The sequence below is a fragment of the Pongo abelii genome, chromosome 18 (assembly GCF_028885655.2).
Source record: "Pongo abelii isolate AG06213 chromosome 18, NHGRI_mPonAbe1-v2.0_pri, whole genome shotgun sequence".
In the NCBI taxonomy this organism is placed as follows: domain Eukaryota; kingdom Metazoa; phylum Chordata; class Mammalia; order Primates; family Hominidae; genus Pongo; species Pongo abelii.
The window spans coordinates 1,279,024-1,299,970 of NC_072003.2; the positions used below are offsets into that span (position 1 = coordinate 1,279,024).

Below are 20,947 nucleotides of genomic sequence, written 5' to 3' on the forward strand. Positions count from 1 at the left end.
GCACAGGGCGCACTGCCTGCAGCCCCCCAGCGTGGGAGCCGTATGCAACCTGGGCCCCATGTGGGCAGCTAGGCCCTGGGAGTCTGAGTGGCCCTCACTGGGGCCTCACTCCCGATGCGGCCAGCCCACCGAGGGCTCCTGCACCCCGCTTTCCTGATGAGTCAACGCCGGGGGCCTGGGGGCCGGCCCTGGGACCCCCACAGAGCAGAGCCTGGCCAGGCGCAGGCCCTGGGCGCCACCTGGTGGCTGCTTTCGGGAGGGGCGGCCGTCGGTCCCGAGTCCCCCACCCCATCCTGGACGTCCCCACGCGCGCACACGCATGGTGGGGCACCGGCTGACCGGGTGGGCATTTGGAGGGCCCCGTGGGGGCGGGTCCCGGGCCGCGCCGGTGTGCTCCTTAACCCGCGGCGACACATGGTTCGAGCACGTGAGCATGCTGGTAATCATGCTCAACTGCGTGACCCTGGGCATGTTCCGGCCCTGTGAGGACGTTGAGTGCGGCTCCGAGCGCTGCAGCATCCTGGAGGTGAGGGGCGTGGGTCGGGGTGGGACAGTGGCGTGGGTCGGGGTGGGGAAGGGGCGTGGCTTGGGGGTGGGGAAGAGGCGTGGGTCGGGGGTGGGGAAGGGGCGTGGCTTGGGGGTGGGGAAGGGGCGTGGCTCGGGGGTGGGGGAAGGGGCGTGGCTCGGGGTGGGGAAGGGGCGTGGCTCGGCACGAGGTGGTTCAAGGTGGGGCGTGGAGTGGGGCGGGGTCGGGGCTCAGGGCGGTGTTCAAGGCGGGGCGCGAGGTGGGGCTGGGGGCGGGGCGAGGGGGCGAGGTTCAAGGCGCAGGGCTCAGCGCCTGGGGCTCAGGGCGGGGCAGGGGCGGGGAGAGGGGGGTGTGGCCGGGGTGGGGGCGGGGCTCTTGCGGGGGCGGGGGTGGGGGGCTGCGGGTGAGCTGAGCCGTTCCAAGGGCCCTCCTGATGCCTCCTCCTGCAGGCCTTTGACGCCTTCATCTTCGCCTTCTTCGCGGTGGAGATGGTCATCAAGATGGTGGCCTTGGGGCTGTTCGGGCAGAAGTGTTACCTGGGTGACACGTGGAACAGGCTGGATTTCTTCATCGTCGTGGCGGGGTAGGCCCCGCCTCGGAGAGGCCACAGCGCTGGCGAAAGGGCCCCGCCCACCCCACAGGGATCCCTGTGTCCCACCTGTAAAGAAAAATGGGAGGTGTGTTCTAGAGGGATCCAGGTAGAGCCAGGGACCCTGTCTGGGATTCCGGAGACCCTTCCTCCTGGGTGCAGGTGAGGGAGGTGGCCTCCTGGTGTGACCAAGGGTTGTGCTCCTGCTACCTTGGGGCCCATCCAGGCCAGTAGAAGGTGCTCCGGGTGCCGGGATGGCCGGTTCTATGCCTGCCCACCCTACTTTGCACCCCAGCCCCATCTTGGGCCATCTGGGCCCCTTGTTGAGCTGCTCCCCCTCGGCCCCGCCCCCAGCATGATGGAGTACTCATTGGACGGACACAACGTGAGCCTCTCAGCTATCAGGACCGTGCGGGTGCTGCGGCCCCTCCGCGCCATCAACCGCGTGCCTAGTAAGTGACCGGCCCCGACTGGGCTGGAGACCAACAGGCCTGCGTGTCCGCCAGCCCTGCAGAGCCCTCTAAAGCGCCCACAGGAGCACAGTACTGGGAGGTGAAGGTAGTTACCAGGCACTCCGGCCCCAGTCCAGACCCCAGCACTGGGGTGGCCCCCGCCGCTATCCGTCGGCCTTGCATGTCAGGGGAGAGTCAAGCTGGGGTATGGGGGGCAGTCAGCATTCACAGGGTCCCTGGCTCCCACACGGCCAAGTGACAGGGGCCACTCCGAACCTCGGGTTCCTCCTCTGCATGGCATCTGGGACAAGGCTGGAGGCCGAGCAGATCCCTGGTGGCTTTGCTGTCTGGCGCATCCTGGTGTGGCTCCTGGCTGGTGGAGACACTCTTGTGGGTGCAGCTCAGCTCAGCTCACCTGGGAGCTCTGTGCAGCCCCGCCTTCACACCCGCACAAGCGAGGGGAGAGCCTGACACCTGTCCTGAGGACACCTCGCTCTCCCCACCTGCCACTGCTCTGGCCCCCACCCACCTGCCAGGATCCCCACCTAACGGAAGAGGGGAAGCTGGCTGGCCAGGGCTGGGTCTCCGTGTCCCCTGCTGAGCAGCTGATTTTCTAGAAGGAAGGCTGGAAATCCTTCAGGACTGGGCCAGCAGGTGTGAGGAGGGGGCCTGGTTGAGAGGAGCTGCTGTGTGTCCGCTGTGCGGGGGGGTGGGAGGGGACGCGGAGGAAGAGCTTCCGGGAAGTCATATGCCTGCTTGTTCGGGAAAGATCCTGTCAAATCCGGGCCACCCACCTGCATCAGGGGATGGGGTGGGATCATTCTTTAAAGCACTCAGGGCTACATTCAACTGCTCCGGCTCCTGGGGGTCGGTGCGGCCCCCACGAGGCCGTACCAGGTTCGAGTGCATACTGCGTGTAGATGTGGCCCCGTGTGTGCGCGTGCGGGTATAACATAACCTTTCTGGCTGCCTGACCTGGGTCCTGGTGGCCTTGGCACTCAGAGCTTGACCTGCAGCAACCCCACAGAGTCACAGACCCCCAAGGCTAGGCACTCCTTCCCATGGGGCCTCTGGCTTCCCGAAGGGCAGGTGGGCCATCCTTGTGCGGCTGGTCGCTGAGCCTGACTTCCACCTGCCTGCCTTGGCCCTTCTGTGCGGCTCAGATACAGCTTGAATACTGTGTGACTCCGAGCAACTAACTGAGCCTGAACCTCAGTTTCTCCTAGAATAGTGGAGTACAGGGATACCCATGACCCCAAGGGTGGCTGAGCATGCGGTGAGGGGACGCACGTGTGGCTGTTGGCCCTTTGCCCGGCACCCACTGTATGCTCAGTCTGCACGCCGGCCTGGCCCCAGCTGTTGAAACATGAAGCAACCCAGCACACACAGCACCTTCCTTTCATGGATGTTTACTTTTCAGGTTAAATTCCCAGAGTGGTTCTAATTGTCGCCAGCAGTCTGGCCTCCTGGGGACCTGCTCCTGTCTCTAGGAGGGAACTAGGGAACTCTTCCAGACTGGATAGTACACTCCTCATAATGAGGACACTTTCAGGGCTGCATCCCGTTTTGTTGGCTTGGGGTCCACTCTGACCTCTGGATCATCTGTGATCTTTGAGGCAGTTGCGGTCTGGCCAGGGCAGTGCTCACTGATTGTCTGCTCCTGTCGGCTCTTTTGACACTTCAGTGCCCCTCCTGGCTCTGACTCACCCTTGTGACCTGAGGGGCCTGTTTTGCCATTGATACTCCTGGGTGCTGGGTGAGAACTCAGCGTCCCCAGGTTCCTGGCCCAGGGCTTTACCTGCTGCCTTAGCCTGGCCCTTGATTAAATTTGGGGGAAAGGACGTCTTGGGGGAGTAGGCCCGGGATGGAGCGAGGGGCGCAAGGGGCTTGGCTGACCCACTTGCTGGATTAATCTGGAGTTCACGTAGCCCATAGCACCCAGGACCGATGGCTTCAGTGCTACCTCCTGAAAAGCCACTGCCTGTCCTCCCCACCGCCCCCAGCAGCCTCTCTCTGAGACAGGGCTCTGTTCTGGCAGGATTCTCACTGGGAATCAGACAAAGTTTTCAGGATCCCAGACCTGCTGCAGATATCTCCAGGAGGCAGCCCACCATCTGAGGTTCTGGGCTCCTGAGGCTGCTGCTGCCTTGTTGGCAACTTCAGGGTGTCGCCAGACAAGCCTTGAGGGCCACTGGGCTCCGCCTGGTCATCCTGAGCCCGAGATGCCGTGTGGTCAGACCTGCCTCGGCCAGTCCCCTGCCTCCACTCCCGCTCCTCCACACCCCAGCGCTCCAAAAGCAGCAGACCTGCTGCCCTGGGATGGGTGGAGGTGGAGACCTGGCGCCCCTCCGGATGCATGTCAGACCCCAGGGTGTCAGTGTTCCTGGAGGCCGGCGGTGGTAGGAGGGGAGTCCCGATCACACTAGGGGTGCGGGAAAGTCACCAGGGGGTGGCCCAAGTCAGTGTGTGGTGGGCGTGGACACCCACTGTGAACAGTGGATGGGGCTCAAGGGTCCCGGGAGGGGCTGCAGCCCTGAGGACACTCCTGCAGGGCTTAGCAGTGCCAATCCTGGCCCTGCTGCCCACAGGCATGCGGATCCTGGTCACTCTGCTGCTGGACACGCTGCCTATGCTCGGGAACGTCCTTCTGCTGTGCTTCTTCGTCTTCTTCATTTTCGGCATCGTTGGCGTCCAGCTCTGGGCTGGTCTCCTGCGGAACCGCTGCTTCCTGGACAGTGCCTTTGTCAGGTGCCCAGGCCCCACCCCCGTGAGGCCCCTGCCCATATGGCCCTGCCCACCATGCACATAATGCATTATGTGGCTCCACCCAACACGCAGTCCCCACCCAACACGCAGTCCCCACCCCACGTGGCTCCACCCAACACGCAGTCCCCACCCCACGTGGCTCCGCCCAACGCGCAGTCCCCACCCCACGTGGCTCCGCCCAACACGCAGTCCCCACCCCTCGTGGCTCCGCCCAACACGCAGTCGCCACCCCACGTAGCTCCACCCCCCATGCAGTCGCCACCCCACGTGGCTCCGCTCAACACGCAGTCGCCACCCCACGTGGCTCCGTCCAACACGCAGTCGCCACCCCACGTGGCTCCGTCCAACACGCAGTCGCCACCCCACGTAGCTCCACCCCCCATGCAGTCGCCACCCCACGTGGCTCTGCCCAACACGCAGTCGCCACCCCACGTGGCTCCGCCCAACACGCAGTCGCCACCCCACATGGCTCCGCCCCCCATGCAGTCACCACCCCACGTGGTTCCGCCCCCCCATGTAGTCGCTGCGCCTAGCGGCTCCACACCGTATGCCCCACCCCCAGTGCCACCTTCTCTCAGCCCCCAAGACAGGTTAGTCCCAACACTTCGTCCCCTCCCCACCCCCCAGAGTCCGTCACACCTTACCCCAGGGTCTCCCCTCGGCCCACACCTTGCAGTCTCTCCTCAGCCCTCACCCCGGGGTCCCCTCAGCCCTCATGCCGGGTTCTCCCCTCGACTCTCACTCCAGAGTCTCTTCTCAGCCTTCACTCCAGGGTTCCCTCAACCCACACTCCGGGGTTCTCTCCGCCCTCGTCCTGGGGTTCCCTCCCCCACCCCAGGATCCCCGCAGCCCTCACCGCAGGGCTGCCTCCTCTCCCTCACCCCAGGGCTACCTCCTCTCCCTCACCCCAGGGCTGCCTCCTCTGCCTCACCCCAGGGCTGCCTCCTCTCCCTCACCCCAGGGCTGCCTCCTCTCCCTCACCCCAGGGCTGCCTCCTCTCCCTCACCCCAGGGCTGCCTCCTCTCCCTCACCCCAGGATCCCCGCAGCCCTCACCCCAGGGCTGCTTCCCCTCCTTCACCCCAGGGTTCCTTCCCCTCATCTCTCACCCCAGGATCCCTGCAGCCCTCACCGCAGGGCTGCCTTCTCTCCCTCACCCCAGGGCTGCCTCCTCTGCCTCACCCCAGGATCCCTGCAGTCCTCACCGCAGGGCTGCCTCCTCTCCCTCACCCCAGGGCTGCCTCCTCTCCCTCACCCCAGGATCCCCGCAGCCCTCACCCCAGGGCTGCTTCCCCTCCTTCACCCCAGGGTTCCTTCCCCTCATCTCTCACCCCAGGATCCCTGCAGCCCTCACCGCAGGGCTGCCTCCTCTCCCTCACCCCAGGGCTACCTCCTCTCCCTCACCCCAGGGCTGCCTCCTCTGCCTCACCCCAGGATCCCTGCAGTCCTCACCGCAGGGCTGCCTCCTCTCCCTCACCCCAGGGCTGCCTCCTCTCCCTCACCCCAGGATCCCCGCAGCCCTCACCCCAGGGCTGCTTCCCCTCCTTCACCCCAGGGTTCCTTCCCCTCATCTCTCACCCCAGGATCCCCTCAGCCCTCACCCCAGGGCTGCCTCCTCTCCCTCACCCCAGGTTCCCTCCCCTCGTCCCTTGCTCCTCACCCCTCATCCGCTTGCAGGAGGAGCTGAGGTTTGAGCCTGGGTTTCTGGCTCCGGGGTCTTCCTCCCTGTTTCTCTGTGCTGTTGTTTGTTGATTTCTGTGTCTATTCCTGTTCCTTTGTGTTTTTGTGTCTCTGTGGACTTGGGCTGAGGAGGGTGTGGTTTCTGCAGCACCAATGTGTTCTTGACCCTGGTCCTGGCTGTGTCCCCTGATCCGGGTCTTGATCTCCGGTCCTATCATGCCCCCTGACCCTACCTGTGCCTCCCTAACCATGATTAGTCCGCGGACCCTGACCCTGATCACATCCCTGACCCTGATGGTACCTCTTGGCCCCGGCTGTGCCCATCCCCAGGAACAACAACCTGACCTTCCTGCGGCCGTACTACCAGACGGAGGAGGGCGAGGAGAACCCGTTCATCTGCTCCTCGCGCCGGGACAACGGCATGCAGAAGTGCTCGCACATCCCCGGCCGCCGCGAGCTGCGCGTGCCCTGCACGCTGGGCTGGGAGGCCTACACGCAGCCGCGGGCCGAGGGGGTGGGCGCCGCGCCCAACGCCTGCATCAACTGGAACCAGTACTACAACGTGTGCCGCTCGGGCGACTCCAACCCCCACAACGGTGCCATCAACTTCGACAACATCGGCTACGCCTGGATCGCCATCTTCCAGGTGGGCGGCAAGACGGCGGGACGGGGACCCTGGGGCACGGCTGGGGAGCGGGTGCGGGACTCGCCCCCGCGGCCCAGACCCCAGGGGCATGGGGAGGAGGAGGAGGGACTGGACCGTGCGGGCCCGAGTCCAGCCACCACTCTCCTAGGTGATCACGCTGGAAGGCTGGGTGGACATCATGTATTACGTCATGGACGCCCACTCGTTCTACAACTTCATCTATTTCATCCTGCTCATCATCGTGAGTGTGGGCGGCAGTGTTCGCCACGATGGGCCCTGGTGTTAGTTGGCTGGGGGTGGGGTGGGGCACCTGGGTGGCCATAGGGGCTCCTGTCTGGCCTCCAGCTGAAGGGAGCACACGGGAGGGAGGCAGAGCTTGCGGGGGTGGGGAGGTGTGGCTGGGGACCCCAAGAGGCAATGGCATCACCTAGACAGGGTCCAGGCCTGTGGGTGCTGGCTCAGGGCTGAAGAGCCAGGAACACCTCTGGGGAGCGCATAGCCTCCCAGCACGGCTTTCCACGGCGTGTGTGGCCCCAGGTGTGCTCCTCACCTGGTCCTCTCATAGGCCCCAGTGGGTCCCGGCAGAGTTGGGTTAATTAGGCCGCAGACGTCTGTGGGGTCCTGGGTGTACCTAGAGCCACCTTGCGAGGACCCAGCAGGTAACAGAAGCAGACAGACGTCCCCAGCTTGTTCTGAGAGAGCAAGCGAAGAGAACGATTAGAGACTTGCCGCACACTGGCCTGTGCTAAGGAGGAAACACACCTGGGGTGCTGGGGAGGGGAGAGTGGCCTCCGTTGAGAGGGCCACCTCAAGGGCAGACCTGCAGGCGAAGGAGGGGCAGAGCCACATAGAGAAGCAGGAAAGAGGGTTCCAGGTCTTTTTTCTAGATAGGCACAAAGCAGCTACTGTATGCCGTCTGCTCCAGACGTGGGGCCTCAGCATCGAACACCGCAGCAACCTGCCCATAGCAGGGCACCCGCCCACTGTGCCTATGGCATGGTCCCCACTCGAACAGGCAGCGCACAGTAGGGCTCAGTGGCGAATCAGAGACTCGCTCACTCACTGCCACCCATCCGCCCGCCCCCGTCACAGGTGGGCTCCTTCTTCATGATCAACCTGTGCCTGGTGGTGATTGCCACGCAGTTCTCGGAGACGAAGCAGCGGGAGAGTCAGCTGATGCGGGAGCAGCGGGCGCGCCACCTGTCCAACGACAGCACGCTAGCCAGCTTCTCCGAGCCTGGCAGCTGCTACGAAGAGCTGCTGAAGTATGTGGGCCACATATTCCGCAAGGTCAAGCGGCGCAGCTTGCGCCTCTACGCCCGCTGGCAGAGCCGTTGGTGCAAGAAGGTGGACCCCAGTGCTGTGCAAGGCCAGGGTCCCGGGCACCACCAGCGCCGGGCGGGCAGGCACACAGCCTCGGTGCACCACCTCGTCTACCACCACCATCACCACCACCACCACCACTACCATTTCAGCCACAGCAGCCCCCGCAGGCCCGGCCCCGAGCCAGGTGCCTGCGACACCAGGCTGGTCCGGGCTGGGGTGCCCCCCTCACCACCTTCCCCAGGCCGCAGACCTCCCGATGCAGAGTCTGTGCACAGCATCTACCATGCCGACTGCCACATAGAGGGGCCGCAGGAGAGGGCCCGGGTGGCACATGCCGCAGCCACTGCCGCCGCCGGCCTAAAGCTGGCCGCAGGGCTGGGCGCCATGAACTACCCCACGATCCTGCCCTCAGGGGTGGGCAGCAGCAAAGGCAGCACCAGCCCCGGACCCAAGGGGAAGTGGGCCGGTGGACCGCCAGGCACCGGGGGGCACAGCCCCTTGAGCTTGGATAGCCCTGATCCCTACGAGAAGATCCAGCATGTGGTCGGGGAGCATGGTGAGAACCCAGCCCCACCCCACGGAGGAGGCGGTGGGACCTAGGCAGGGCGGGCAGGATATCCCGTGTGTCATTCCCACACCCACTCTGGACACTCTCATGAGCCCGGCTTTGACTTGTGGAACAGACCAGCTATGCCTCTGGAGCCCATAAGAAGGGAAAAGAGGCAGGTCCCGCCCCTGACAGTGCTAAAGCAAACCCCCAGTGGCCCACAGCTCACAGCAGGAGTGGTAGCTGCGGAGGTGAGATTCTGAATCTGACAAGGCCTGTGAGACCCTCCTGGACCAGCATCCCATTGCCCCTGCCAGGTCCCGAGAGGGACCATATGCTTGTGTCCACAGCCTGGACGCTTTCCTGGAGGACGTGCAGAGTCCTTTGTGGCCACTGAGGCTGGCCCCCCTTCTAGGTGGGGGACACTGAACGGGGGGTGTGGGGGAGGCACCGTCGCAGAGTCACCGAGAGTCAGGAAGAGAGGTTGGCGTGGGGTCCTTCTATGCGGGGCCTGGTCCTCCGTCTACCAGGTGAATGGGAGACTCCAGGACCCCCAGGTGGTGGTTCCACACAGGCCTGGGGCCCTTCCTGGTTCTGTACACAGAGGTAGAGACGCAGGCAGGGGTGTGTCCCCCGTGGCGGGGACAGGCGCAAGCAAGGGTGCCGGGATGCTTTGTGCCCTCGTGCACTGGTACCCAGGGCGTGCAGGCAAGAGTGCCAGGGGCACGTGCTTCTAGCCCTTGAATTGTGGGAGTCCAGCCACTGCGTGTTGTAAGAGGCACACGGGCTCCAAAGACAGCGTGAAAACATCACAGGATGGCTCATTGGTCATTTTCATGTCAGTTTCGTGTTGGAGTGACCATGGTTTGCTCCCATCGAGTCAAACAGAATCCCGTAGCTAACTTTGCCTGTGTGGTGTGGCTGCTGGGAAGTGGCTGGTGTTACGTTTCTGTGGATGGCACAGCCCAAGGCAGGCAAACGTCTGTGCACCTAGGTGTGTCTCCCACTACGTGAGCAGAAATGTGGCTGTGGGGGTTGGGTGTGCGTGCCCAGGTGTGTGTGCAAATGTGCCCGGGTGTGCGCCCAAATGTATGGCTTTTCTGATGTCTGTGGCTGCTGTACCCACGAACTAGTGGGCTTAGAACAGCAGGAAATCACTCAGCTCTGGAGGCCAGTGGTCCAAAATACAGGTCTTTGCAGGGTTGCTTCCTCTGGAGGCTCTAGGGGAGAACTCTCCTCGCCTGTCTTAAGTTTTGGCGGTTTTGCTAGTCCCCGGGTTGTCGACACGTCCCTGCGGTCTGTCTTTGGTTTTTTCTTATCGGAACAGTTATGGCCCAGGGCCCTCGCTACTCCAGGATAGCCTCATTCCTTGTTGTAACTCATGACACCTGCAAAGATCCTACTTTCTGTGAAGCCCACTCGCGGGTTCTGGAGGTTGGACTCTGGATGGATCTTTTGTGGGGGGGCACGTTCACCCCCACCGCTCCTGTGTGTGTAGGTTCCCGGGCCCCTGTGGCAGCATCACTGAGTGGGCCTGCCCCTGTCTGTGCCCTCTCCCGCAGGACTGGGCCAGGCCCCTGGCCATCTGTCGGGCCTCAGCGTGCCCTGCCCCCTGCCCAGCCCCCCAGCAGGCACACTGACCTGTGAGCTGAAGAGCTGCCCGTACTGTACCCGCGCCCTGGAGGACCCGGAGGGTGAGCTCAGCGGTTCAGAAAGTGGAGACTCAGATGGCCGTGGCGTCTATGAATTCACACAGGACGTCCGGCACGGTGACCGCCGGGACCCCATGCAGCCACCCCCTGCGACGGACACACCAGGCCCAGGCAGCCCCCGGCGGCGGGCACAGCAGAGGGCAGCCCCGGGTGAGCCAGGCAGGCTGGGCCGCCTCTGGGTTACCTTCAGCGGCAAGCTGCGCCGCATCGTGGACAGCAAGTACTTCAGCCGTGGCATCATGATGGCCATCCTCGTCAACACGCTGAGCATGGGCGTGGAGTACCACGAGCAGGTGCGGGCTGGCCTGGCCACGGGGTGGGCTCCTTGTCACGCTTGCAGGGCCGGGGGAGTCTCAGGAGGCTTCCGGCAGCCCCGATGACTGACCTGATGGTAGGACGGTCAGGCAGGGCCCCAGAAAGCCGGGGATGGTGAGGATATGAGACCAGGTGTGCCGATCCTCCGCTGGAGGGGATCTCCTTGGATTCCTGGCCTCCTCTCTAGATGGCAGCTGATTAGGCTCCTTCTGAGATGCTGCTGCAGCTCTTGTGACCCCTTGGCTCTTGATGCAGCCAAACCTGCTCCCAGATCAGTGCTGAGGAGGGGTGGGAGCCGCAGGTGGGGGCCCCAGATCAGTGCTGAGGAGGGGTGGGAGCCGCGGGTGGGGGCCCCAGATCAGTGCTGGGGAGGGGTGGGAGCCGCGGGTGGGGGCCCCAGATCAGTGCTGGGGAGGGGTGGGAGCCGCGGGTGGGGGCCCCAGATCAGTGCTGGGGAGGGGTGGGAGCCGCGGGTGGGGGCCCCAGATCAGTGCTGGGGAGGGGTGGGAGCCGCGGGTGGGGGCCCCAGATCAGTGCTGGGGAGGGGTGGGAGCCGCGGGTGGGGGCCCCAGATCAGTGCTGGGGAGGGGTGGGAGCCGCGGGTGGGGGCCCCAGATCAGTGCTGGGGAGGGGTGGGAGCCGCGGGTGGCGGCCCCTGACCTGTCCCCACCTCTGTCTGCAGCCCGAGGAGCTGACTAACGCTCTGGAGATCAGCAACATCGTGTTCACCAGCATGTTCGCCCTGGAGATGCTGCTGAAGCTGCTGGCCTGCGGCCCTCTGGGCTACATCCGGAACCCGTACAACATCTTCGACGGCATCATCGTGGTCATCAGGTGGGTCCCCACCCTCTCCCCAGGCCAGAGGGGCCCGGGAAGCTCCACTCTCTGGCAAAAATCCCACCTGCAGAGCAAAACCCTGAGCATGGGGGAAGGGCAACGGCAGCTCTTTATGACAGGCCGTGGGAAGCAGGTGCTTGGTGACCCCAGTGGCCTAAGGGACCGTCCTGGGCAGAGTCCCCTCCCCAGATCCTAAACTTCTCTGCAGGCACTACGGGGTGCACACCTGTTAGGTCAGCTGCGTCTCGAATGTTTCTAGAAACTAGCGGAGCTGTTCCCTGCAGGAGCAAAGCAGGTGTGCAGTGGCCTCAGGGCCGCGCTGTTCAGGGCCCAGGCCGGCGAGAAAGACCAGTTTAAAATGCTGAATCCTGCTTGCTGCTGGGGGAGCATTTGCTGCAACAAAATTAAACCAGAAAGGATTGGGAAAATTGGAGGGGAAACTCCCCCAGTCTTCCACTAGGAGGATGCTCATCCCTCAAGAGTAGAGAAGGATGCGGGGTCTCACACCCCGGGGCAGGGAGGGAGTGAGCAGAACGGACAAGCCAGGTCTGGCTGAGGAAGGCCCAGGACAGGAGAGCACCCTCGGCGAAGGAGCTTCCCCGACCTGGCCAGAGCCAGGCTTCTGCTTTCCCAGGGGGTGCTGGGGGCCGGGTAGCCACCGGTGCCATCAGCAGATCAAGCGGCTTTTGAGGTGCTTCTGTAGCTGCTCATGCGCCTTGATGCAGCCAGACCCGCTCCCACCTGTGGGATGCAGCACAGGCCGCTGTGGCTCCCTGGCTGCTGATCCTGCTTCCAGCGGGAGGAGGGCTGGGTATCAGGGATCGTGACCCCGCTGACCTCGCCCCCACCCGTCTGCAGCGTCTGGGAGATCGTGGGGCAGGCGGACGGTGGCTTGTCTGTGCTGCGCACCTTCCGGCTGCTGCGTGTGCTGAAGCTGGTGCGTTTCCTGCCAGCCCTGCGGCGCCAACTCGTGGTGCTGGTGAAGACCATGGACAACGTGGCCACCTTCTGCACGCTGCTCATGCTCTTCATTTTCATCTTCAGGTGGGCCCCCCCCCGGCCCGCCCAGCATCTCACCCCAGGGCAGCTGGGAGGCAAAGGCCCAGGGCACCCCTCAAGGAGAAGGAGCCCTCCCACCACCAGCCCCAGAGCATCTGCAGACACTTGGCCTCCGCTGCCTTCATTTGAGAAGCAGTGATTGGGCACCTACTGTGTGCCACGTGCTGGACATGCCTGGAGTCAGATGGCAGGGGTCAGAGATGGGCTGCCAGGTGGACAAGCTGGGGACTTAAGAGCAGAATACTGGGGGTGGAGGCGGGCACCAGGCTCCAACTGGGCTGTTCTGAGTGCCCGCTGGGTGCCAGTCTAGCCTGGAGCTCAGGGTCGGGGTTGGCTGGAGGCTAGGCAGCCAGGCAGGCTGGGCTCTCACAGTCCAGAGAGGCTGAATGAGGCGGGTGTCCCAGGTTCCAGTTGCCGCCCGAAGCCAGAGTGGCCTCCCTGTGTCTGTCCCGCCTCTGGTCTTGTTTCTCTCGCCTGTAGAATAGACGCTACCGAGTTGTAGGAGTAGGAAGTCCCTTCTAAGCCGGAGAGCTCGGGCGCCCAGGGAGGGTAGGAGGCCAGGAGAGCCGAGACGGGCAGAGCCGGTCCTGCCCCTCCCTCCTCCCACCCCGTCCCGTTCCCCGACCTTCTTCCGCTCAGCACACCCCTGCTTCCACCCTCAACACGCCCCCGCCCCCGCCCTCAGCATCCTGGGTATGCACCTTTTCGGCTGCAAGTTCAGCCTGAAGACAGACACTGGAGACACCGTGCCTGACAGGAAGAACTTCGACTCCCTGCTGTGGGCCATTGTCACCGTGTTCCAGGTAGTGCCCGGGGTCCCCGCAGCAGTGCTGGGTGCTGAGTCTGGTCCCCAGAGAGGTGGATGTGCCATCCTGCACATACAGAGCTGCCTCCATCACAAGGACTTGCCGGCGTTTTGGGGCTGGGCTGACCAGCCCAGGCCCCCTGCTGTCCCCCAGATCCTGACCCAGGAGGACTGGAACGTGGTCCTGTACAACGGCATGGCCTCCACCTCCTCCTGGGCTGCGCTCTACTTCGTGGCTCTCATGACCTTCGGCAACTACGTGCTCTTTAACCTGCTGGTGGCCATCCTCGTGGAGGGCTTCCAGGCAGAGGTGAGGGGGCAGGGAGAGGGGCTTCCAGGAGAAGGGGTTGCTGCCGGGAGGAGGGCGATGAAAAGAGAGAGGGGCTTCAGGTCGAGGGGAGGGGTGTGGGGGGCCTGCCAAGAGGTGAGGGATAGAAGGGAAGCTGGCTGCCACGAGGAGGGAGGCGGCCAGGAGCCCAGCGGAGTGGGCAGGTGTCGGTCTGGAGAGGCAGATTCCTCACCTACCTGTCTACCCTGACAGTGACATCGTTCTCTGGGCCCTTCTGTCTACATCCCACCTCCCAGGTTGGCCCAGCCTTCTGTCCGGCATGAAGGGTCCCCACTCACTCACAGGGCCCCTCATGCCTGCCTTGTGCTTTGTTGGGTATAGGGCGACGCCAACAGATCCGACACGGACGAGGACAAGACTTCGGTTCACTTCGAGGAAGACTTCCACAAGCTCAGAGAACTCCAGACCACAGGTGCGTGTGGTTGGTGGGTGGTCCGGGTTCTGGCGGGTGGAGTATGCCAGGCCGGCCGGGCAGGGGCCCCATAGGGCAAGTCCTAGGTTGGGGGATTCCTGGTCCTGGGAGCCTGGCAGCTCTAGGGGCCCCCCATTCCTCCATCTGTCCTGCAGAGCTGAAGATGTGCTCCCTGGCCGTGACCCCCAACGGGCACCTGGAGGGACGAGGCAGCCTGTCCCCTCCCCTCATCATGTGCACAGCTGCCACGCCCATGCCTACCCCCAAGAGCTCGCCATTCCTGGATGCAGCCCCCAGCCTCCCAGACTCTCGGCGTGGCAGCAGCAGCTCCGGGGACCCGCCACTGGGAGACCAGAAGCCTCCGGTAGGGACCATCTCCTGCCCCAGCCCTCAGGCCCCTTCAGGTTTTCCCTGCCTGGCTCCTTATGGCCTTCCCCAAAGATGAGTGAGGGTCCCACCCCCCACACCCATAAAGTCCCAGCCCTGTGCAGAGACTGAGGAAGAGTGTTTTGGTTTCTGTAAATGGAAGCTGTGGCTGCTGTTCTGCGAGGCCCAGTGTGAAGGGGCAGACGCGGAAGCTCTGTGCGCCCGACAATCTAGCAGAGTGCGCAGCGCACAGCACAGAAAGACCAAAGCAAGCAGGGGCAGAAGCGTGCCCGGCAAACAGATGGCAGGCCGGGCGAGGGTTCCGCTGCCACAAGAAGCAGCCCGATTCCCATCACAGCCAGGGCATCTCTCTGGGTCCAGGGGGACTGGAGGGGAGCAGTTTTGAAACGAACTCCAGGCAGTACCGCCCACAACAGACACGGAGCACGGGAGTGAGCCAGATGCCCTAGCGGGGGGGAGGCGGGGCAGGTGTGAGGCAGAGCCACAGGCCCAGTGTGCTCCTGGGGACACTGGGGCCACCCACACTTTGTCTGCTCGTGGGCTGGTTCTGGCCCCTGACCCAGCAGAGCCCAGGGCATCACCCCCGCGAGGCGGCCACCCTGACCCTCATGAGCTACGCCTGCGGCTGGCTCGGTGTCCCCCTAAAATCACAGCCTCCACCGTGCCTCCCTGGCAGGGCTGTCTGTGTGTTAAATGATCCACGTGTGGCTTGCACACAGTAGGTGCTCCATAAATGCCAGCGGTTGGTGTTAATAGTGGTGCCGCCAGGTCACTGACTCCCATCACCCCCCAGGCCAGCCTCCGAAGTTCTCCCTGCACCCCCTGGGGCCCCAATGGCGCCTGGAGCAGCCGGCGCTCCAGCTGGAGCAGCCTGGGCCGTGCCCCCAGCCTCAAGCGCCGCGGCCAGTGCGGGGAACGCGAGTCCCTGCTGTCTGGTGAGGGCAAGGGCGGCACCGACGACGAAGCCGAGGACGGCAGGGCCACGCCCGGGCCCCGGGCCACCCCACTGCGGCGGGCCGAGTCCCTGGACCCACGGCCCCTGCGGCCGGCCGCCCTCCCACCTACCAAGTGCCGCGACCGCAACGGGCAAATGGTGGCCCTGCCCAGCGAGTTCTTCCTGCGCATCGACAGCCACCGTGAGGATGCGGCCGAGCTCGACGACGACTTGGAGGATGTGAGTGCGTGGCCCTGGGCCCATAGCTGATTCGCTTTCCTGTGTCTGGGACAGGTTCCCTGAAGTGGGATTTGAGATGGGATTCAGGGCGTGTTGTTGACTGAGGGGATTCAGAAGGGGAGAGAAGCACGCCAGGCCAGGGAGGAATCCAGCAGCATTCAGGGATTCAGCCACCGATGATCCCAGAGTCCCCCCTCTGCCGTCTAGGGGCTGTGAGCTAAATGCTCCACGTGAGCTAAATGCTCTGCACCGTGGGTCAGCCACTGGCCGAGAGCTGCTGCCGAGGCGGGGCCAGGCGTCCGCTACACTCTCAGGCTTCCGTGGGTCAAGGACCACTCCCAGAGCCAGGGACCCAAGAGCACGCACTCACCTGGCCCCGTGGACTCCAGCACGGGTCACTCTGTCGTCACCAGGGTAGGGAACGGGGAGGCTCCGTGGTTTGGGCCCCAGAGGCCAGAAAGCCAGAGCCCAAAGGCCAGCGGGTGAGGAGTGAGGATGGAGAAGGCCGAGAAGGTGTCGGGAGGAGGGCCGGGAGGGGTGGCCAAGCTGAGCGCAGAGGGCCCTGGTGGGGGGCCGGGCAGGCAGGCACAGGCTCTGAGAACCCGCCTCCTCATCCCCCAGAGCTGCTGCCTCCGCCTGCATAAAGTGCTGGAGCCCTACAAGCCCCAGTGGTGCCGGAGCCGCGAGGCCTGGGCCCTCTACCTCTTCTCCCCACAGAACCGGTGAGGCGGCCCGGGTCAGCAGGCTGCATGGCTAGTTCCACCCCGTGGGACCCCCGCCCCCAGGTCCCCCCTGGGTGGGGCTAGCACATAGTGGATATTTCCGAGTGGGCACCCCTTCTCACACCGCAGGGACCGAGGCTGAAGTGGAGGCCTGGCCAGGGCTGGCCTGCGACCGACCCCCATCCACTGCGCTGTCCATGCCGCCCCGCCTCTCACCCGCTCCCGCCCACCCAGGTTCCGCGTCTCCTGCCAGAAGATCATCACGCACAAGATGTTTGATCACGTGGTCCTCGTCTTCATCTTCCTCAACTGTGTCACCATCGCCCTGGAGAGGCCTGACATTGACCCCGGCAGCACCGTGAGTCAGCCAACCCCATCGTCCCGGGCAACCACGACCCCCAGGGAGGGGTGGAGTGGACACAGCCCCCCACCATCCTCTCTCGGCAGGAGCGGGTCTTCCTCAGCGTCTCCAATTACATCTTCACGGCCATCTTCGTGGCGGAGATGATGGTGAAGGTACTGCGGGGCCCGGGGACTGCCCTCGCTCCCAGGTCCCCATTCTGCCCTCATCCCCACCCCCACCCAGCGGCGCGCCAGCTCCCCAGACCCCCCACGCCTGAGCCTGAGCTCAGCGCCATTGGCACTCTGCAGGTGGTGGCCCTGGGGCTGCTGTCCGGCGAGCATGCCTACCTGCAGAGCAGCTGGAACCTGCTGGATGGGCTGCTGGTGCTGGTGTCCCTGGTGGACATTGTCGTGGCCATGGCCTCGGCTGGTGGCGCCAAGATCCTGGGCGTTCTGCGTGTGCTGCGTCTGCTGCGGACCCTGCGGCCTCTGAGGTGGGGGGGCAGGGGCACCCGTGGGCTCCCGGGGCAACCTGGAAGCATAGTCCCCTGACCCCACTGCCCATTACCCCTCTTGCGGTCCTGGGCTGTTCGCAGGCCGCCCACTCGGCCCCACCTTGGGACCTCTGCTGAGCTTTGCCAGCGCCTGGCAGCTGCTGCCATAGATGACTGCAGTGTATCCTTCACTCCCCTCCAGGGTCATCAGCCGGGCCCCGGGCCTCAAGCTGGTGGTGGAGACGCTGATATCGTCGCTCAGGCCCATTGGGAACATCGTCCTCATCTGCTGCGCCTTCTTCATCATTTTTGGCATCTTGGGTGTGCAGGTGTGTGGCCCCCACGTGCTCGGGGGTCTGCCCCGTCTGCCTTCCCAGTGTGGCTCCCAGCAGCGCCGCTGCGGGACAGGGAGGGACAGCTCAGGCCTCACTCACGCCCCAGGAAGTCCGGTGTGGGGTGGGGCACGGGCCAGGCCCTCCGTGGTGACCGTCGCACCCCGTCAGCTCTTCAAAGGGAAGTTCTACTACTGTGAGGGCACCGACACCAGGAACATCTCCACCAAGGCACAGTGCCGGGCCGCCCACTACCGCTGGGTGCGGCGCAAGTACAACTTCGACAACCTGGGCCAGGTGGGCTAGGCGGCCGGGCGGGAGTTGGGGGTCTCCAGGACCCCCTGGAGCGAGAGGGCCAGCGACCCCAGCTCTAACCCTCGTTAGTGACCCTGGCTCTGGCCCTCAGGCCCTGATGTCGCTGTTCGTGCTGTCATCCAAGGATGGCTGGGTGAACATCATGTACGATGGGCTGGACGCCGTGGGTGTCGACCAGCAGGTGCGCACAGGCGGGTGGCAGCCCCTGGGGTCGAGCTGGGTCACCTCAGGGTCTGCCCCGAGCGGCTGTCTTGGCCTCTGGGGATTCGTGGGGCCATCCTGGGTAGGGCACCGGGCGGAGCAGGTGGGCGGGGACCCACCGCCTCTGTGCTGCAGCCTGTGCAGAACCACAACCCCTGGATGCTGCTGTACTTCATCTCCTTCCTGCTCATCGTCAGCTTCTTCGTGCTCAACATGTTTGTGGGCGTCGTGGTCGAGAACTTCCACAAGTGCCGGCAGCACCAGGAGGCGGAGGAGGCACGGCGGCGTGAGGAGAAGCGGCTGCGGCGCCTGGAGAGGAGGCGCAGGAGTAAGGCGCTCCCGGTGGCGGTGGCGGTGGCGGTGGCGGGTCGGTACCTGTGTGCCCACCGGGCCCTCCAGCCCCGCCCACTCCTGCCCCGGCCTCCCCGAATGGCTCTGCACGCCGCCCGCCTGGGCCTGCATGGGGGCCGGGCCTTGGAGGGGCTGGCCCGAGAGGGCCGTGGGGGAGCCCGCCACGGCAGGATAGGAGGAGACACCCCCAACCCCACCCCCAATGCCCAAGGGGCAGGTTTCCCACCAAGTCCTCACTCCATGAGGAGCCAGCACAGCCCCCGAGACACAGGGGCTGAGGGAGAGCAGGGAGGGCTCCAGGTCCGAGTGCACCACGCCCTCGGACCTCAGACAATCTCCTTGTCTTTCCAGGCACTTTCCCCAGCCCAGGTACCGGCCCTGCCCCGCATGCCTCAGGCCCCGCTTCTGCTCGGGGAAGGGCGGGCATCCCAGGCCTGCGGGGGTCCTCCGCAGGGCGGGCACAGGCAGCCGGAGGTGCTGGGCGTGTGGCGTGGGGAGGGGCTGCGCTCGCCCGCTGGTGTCCGGGCTGCTGTGTGCGTGCACGCGTGCGGCTCTGCCCGGCTCACAGTCTGCCTGCATCTCTGCCGTGCGCCAGGACACCCAGAGCAACGAGGGGCCGCCCACACCCCTGCAGGCTTGTGGCTGTCCTGTGTCCTTGCTGGTCCAGCCTGACTGGCCGCTGGCCCCCTCTGGCTGCCCAGGCTGCGCTGAGTGCTTCAGTGACTGCATGCCGGCCCGCAGAGAATGAGGGTGGGGCGAGGGGTGGATCCTGCTCTTCCAGGCCCTGGGCCAGCGGTCCCCACCGTTGTGTGGTTCTGTGGCCGAGGCAGGTCCTGGGGTGTGGTGGTAGCTCATGCCTTCACCCGTGGGAGCTCCTCCCTGTACGTGGAGGGGCCCTGGAGGCCGAGCATTCAGTGCACGCCTGCCTGGGGGACACACGCAGATCGCGGGCACCGACTTCAGATGGTCTGGAGTCCGGCAGACCCTAGACCACAGCCCATGGCCCCTTGGAGGATGGGGAGGGGAGGGACTTGGGCTGGTGGCCAGAGTGCAGGTTACACTCTCATCTCTGCTCCAGTGAGGCCTTGTGAGCCCAGACCCAGAGATGGAGTGGGGCTGCCCTGCCCAGCCCTTCATCAGTGTCTCAGCCTGAGGCCAGACCAGGAGTAGACCACAGAGGCCCAGCCACGTGCTGTGCCAACCTGGGAGCTCCAGGAGGGCAGGGTCTGCCAGGCACCCAGTTGGGATGTGGGGGAGCCATCTCAGCTTCGTACCCACGCCTGGGGGCTGCCTGGGACGCGGCCACATTGCTGAGGAGGAGGTTAGTCAGTGGCCTGCCCCAAAGGCCTGCTCCAGCCCAGGCCTCTTGGCCTAGCCAGCTCCCCAGGGAGCTGCATCTCACCTAGAACAGGGTCCCTTCCCTGAGAGAGTCCCCCTTCTCCAGTCTTATGTGAGCCCTGCCATGAGGCAGGGCCAGCCCCATCTTCACATGAGCCATGGGCCCCCACTTCTCTCCTACACTCGGCCACCTAGGAGGAGAATGGGGTCTGTAGGAGCGCCGGGCGACCCTGCCGTCCGGCGCTCATGGCCACCCTCCCCGCAGAGGCCCAGCGCCGGCCCTACTATGCTGACTACTCTCCCACCCGCCGCTCCATTCACTCGCTGTGCACCAGCCACTATCTCGACCTCTTCATCACCTTCATTATCTGCGTCAACGTCATCACCATGTCCATGGAGCACTATAACCAACCCAAGGTGGGTGCGAGAGGGCTGCAAGGGGGCCCAGGGGCTGGGGCACCCCCAGTGGGGCAGCCAACACAGTGGGTGCAACCCTGGACTGGCGCTCTGCCGAGCCCTCACTGGGGGTTTGCGTGGGGGATGTGGGGTTTTGTGTGAACACAGGTCTTTCTTTTAACATTGATTGAAACTCCCCTCCCCTTGTCCTTGGGGCCTCTCCCCAGCCTGGCCGTGACTGTCGCACCCGAGGAGGGGCTGGCAGGCCGTGAGCGTCCCACCTGTGGGGAGGGGCTGGAGACAGGCAGGCCTGAGGTGGAGTTTTTCCTTTATTCGGGTTCCCCTGCATCCTCTCCTTTCCTCAGTGGAAGGACGTCATCCTCCCAGCCTTCCAGAGGAAGGAGGTAGCCTCTGGGTAGCAGTAAGCCTTTGAGGCTGAACAGACTCAGCTCTATGGAAAGCGTTTTGTATGGAACCGAGGATGGGTGTGGCCAGAGGCCAGGAGCCTGGGCTGGGAGGGGCAGGATCTTCTCTCTCCAGAGGTTTGTCCTCAGAGGGTGGGGGGCTCCCAGGTCCATCTGGGCAGTGCCTCCCAGCCCAGCCGAGGCTGCATACCGTCGGTGCTCAGATTTGGGCCCTATGAGCCCATGTCCCCATGTCCCCATGTCCCCGAGGTGCTCAGGTCAGTAGAGGACGGGGTGGGAGGTCAGGACACTGCCATCGGGGCGCACAGATGGCTGCAGGTTGTGAAATGGGCTGGCGGCTCAGGGTGGCTTCCCGGAGACAGTGGCATTCAGCTGGGCTTGTGGATGCTGTGAGTGTACCTTTCACTCATTCACCTGATCAGATACTTACGGAGCACTTCCTGTATGCTGG

The 20,947-nt window shown here is 64.7% G+C and overlaps 1 protein-coding gene across 2 annotated transcripts in view; it reads left to right on the top strand.

Moving 5' to 3' along the window:
• The first annotated feature begins 388 nt into the window (after nucleotides 1–388).
• The window catches only part of CACNA1H (calcium voltage-gated channel subunit alpha1 H), a 28,160-nt gene continuing 7,601 nt past the window's right edge, over nucleotides 389–20,947 (top strand). Inside the window, exons 1-25 of one of the 2 annotated variants that reach the window (XM_024234022.3) lie at nucleotides 389–526; nucleotides 976–1,109; nucleotides 1,470–1,567; nucleotides 4,156–4,315; nucleotides 6,342–6,657; nucleotides 6,806–6,898; nucleotides 7,750–8,539; nucleotides 10,093–10,535; nucleotides 11,240–11,391; nucleotides 12,253–12,438; nucleotides 13,139–13,256; nucleotides 13,413–13,568; nucleotides 13,929–14,019; nucleotides 14,175–14,383; nucleotides 15,200–15,580; nucleotides 16,202–16,302; nucleotides 16,537–16,660; nucleotides 16,750–16,818; nucleotides 16,954–17,138; nucleotides 17,341–17,467; nucleotides 17,642–17,767; nucleotides 17,877–17,966; nucleotides 18,122–18,314; nucleotides 18,689–18,706; nucleotides 19,941–20,092. In XM_024234022.3, the coding sequence (XP_024089790.2) occupies nucleotides 434–526; nucleotides 976–1,109; nucleotides 1,470–1,567; nucleotides 4,156–4,315; nucleotides 6,342–6,657; nucleotides 6,806–6,898; nucleotides 7,750–8,539; nucleotides 10,093–10,535; nucleotides 11,240–11,391; nucleotides 12,253–12,438; nucleotides 13,139–13,256; nucleotides 13,413–13,568; nucleotides 13,929–14,019; nucleotides 14,175–14,383; nucleotides 15,200–15,580; nucleotides 16,202–16,302; nucleotides 16,537–16,660; nucleotides 16,750–16,818; nucleotides 16,954–17,138; nucleotides 17,341–17,467; nucleotides 17,642–17,767; nucleotides 17,877–17,966; nucleotides 18,122–18,314; nucleotides 18,689–18,706; nucleotides 19,941–20,092 (4,605 nt within the window). In that variant the 5' untranslated portion in view covers nucleotides 389–433. The remainder of the gene's footprint in view (nucleotides 527–975; nucleotides 1,110–1,469; nucleotides 1,568–4,155; nucleotides 4,316–6,341; nucleotides 6,658–6,805; nucleotides 6,899–7,749; nucleotides 8,540–10,092; nucleotides 10,536–11,239; nucleotides 11,392–12,252; nucleotides 12,439–13,138; nucleotides 13,257–13,412; nucleotides 13,569–13,928; nucleotides 14,020–14,174; nucleotides 14,384–15,199; nucleotides 15,581–16,201; nucleotides 16,303–16,536; nucleotides 16,661–16,749; nucleotides 16,819–16,953; nucleotides 17,139–17,340; nucleotides 17,468–17,641; nucleotides 17,768–17,876; nucleotides 17,967–18,121; nucleotides 18,315–18,688; nucleotides 18,707–19,940; nucleotides 20,093–20,947) is intronic. The other variant, XM_054534448.1, reaches the window with a different exon arrangement.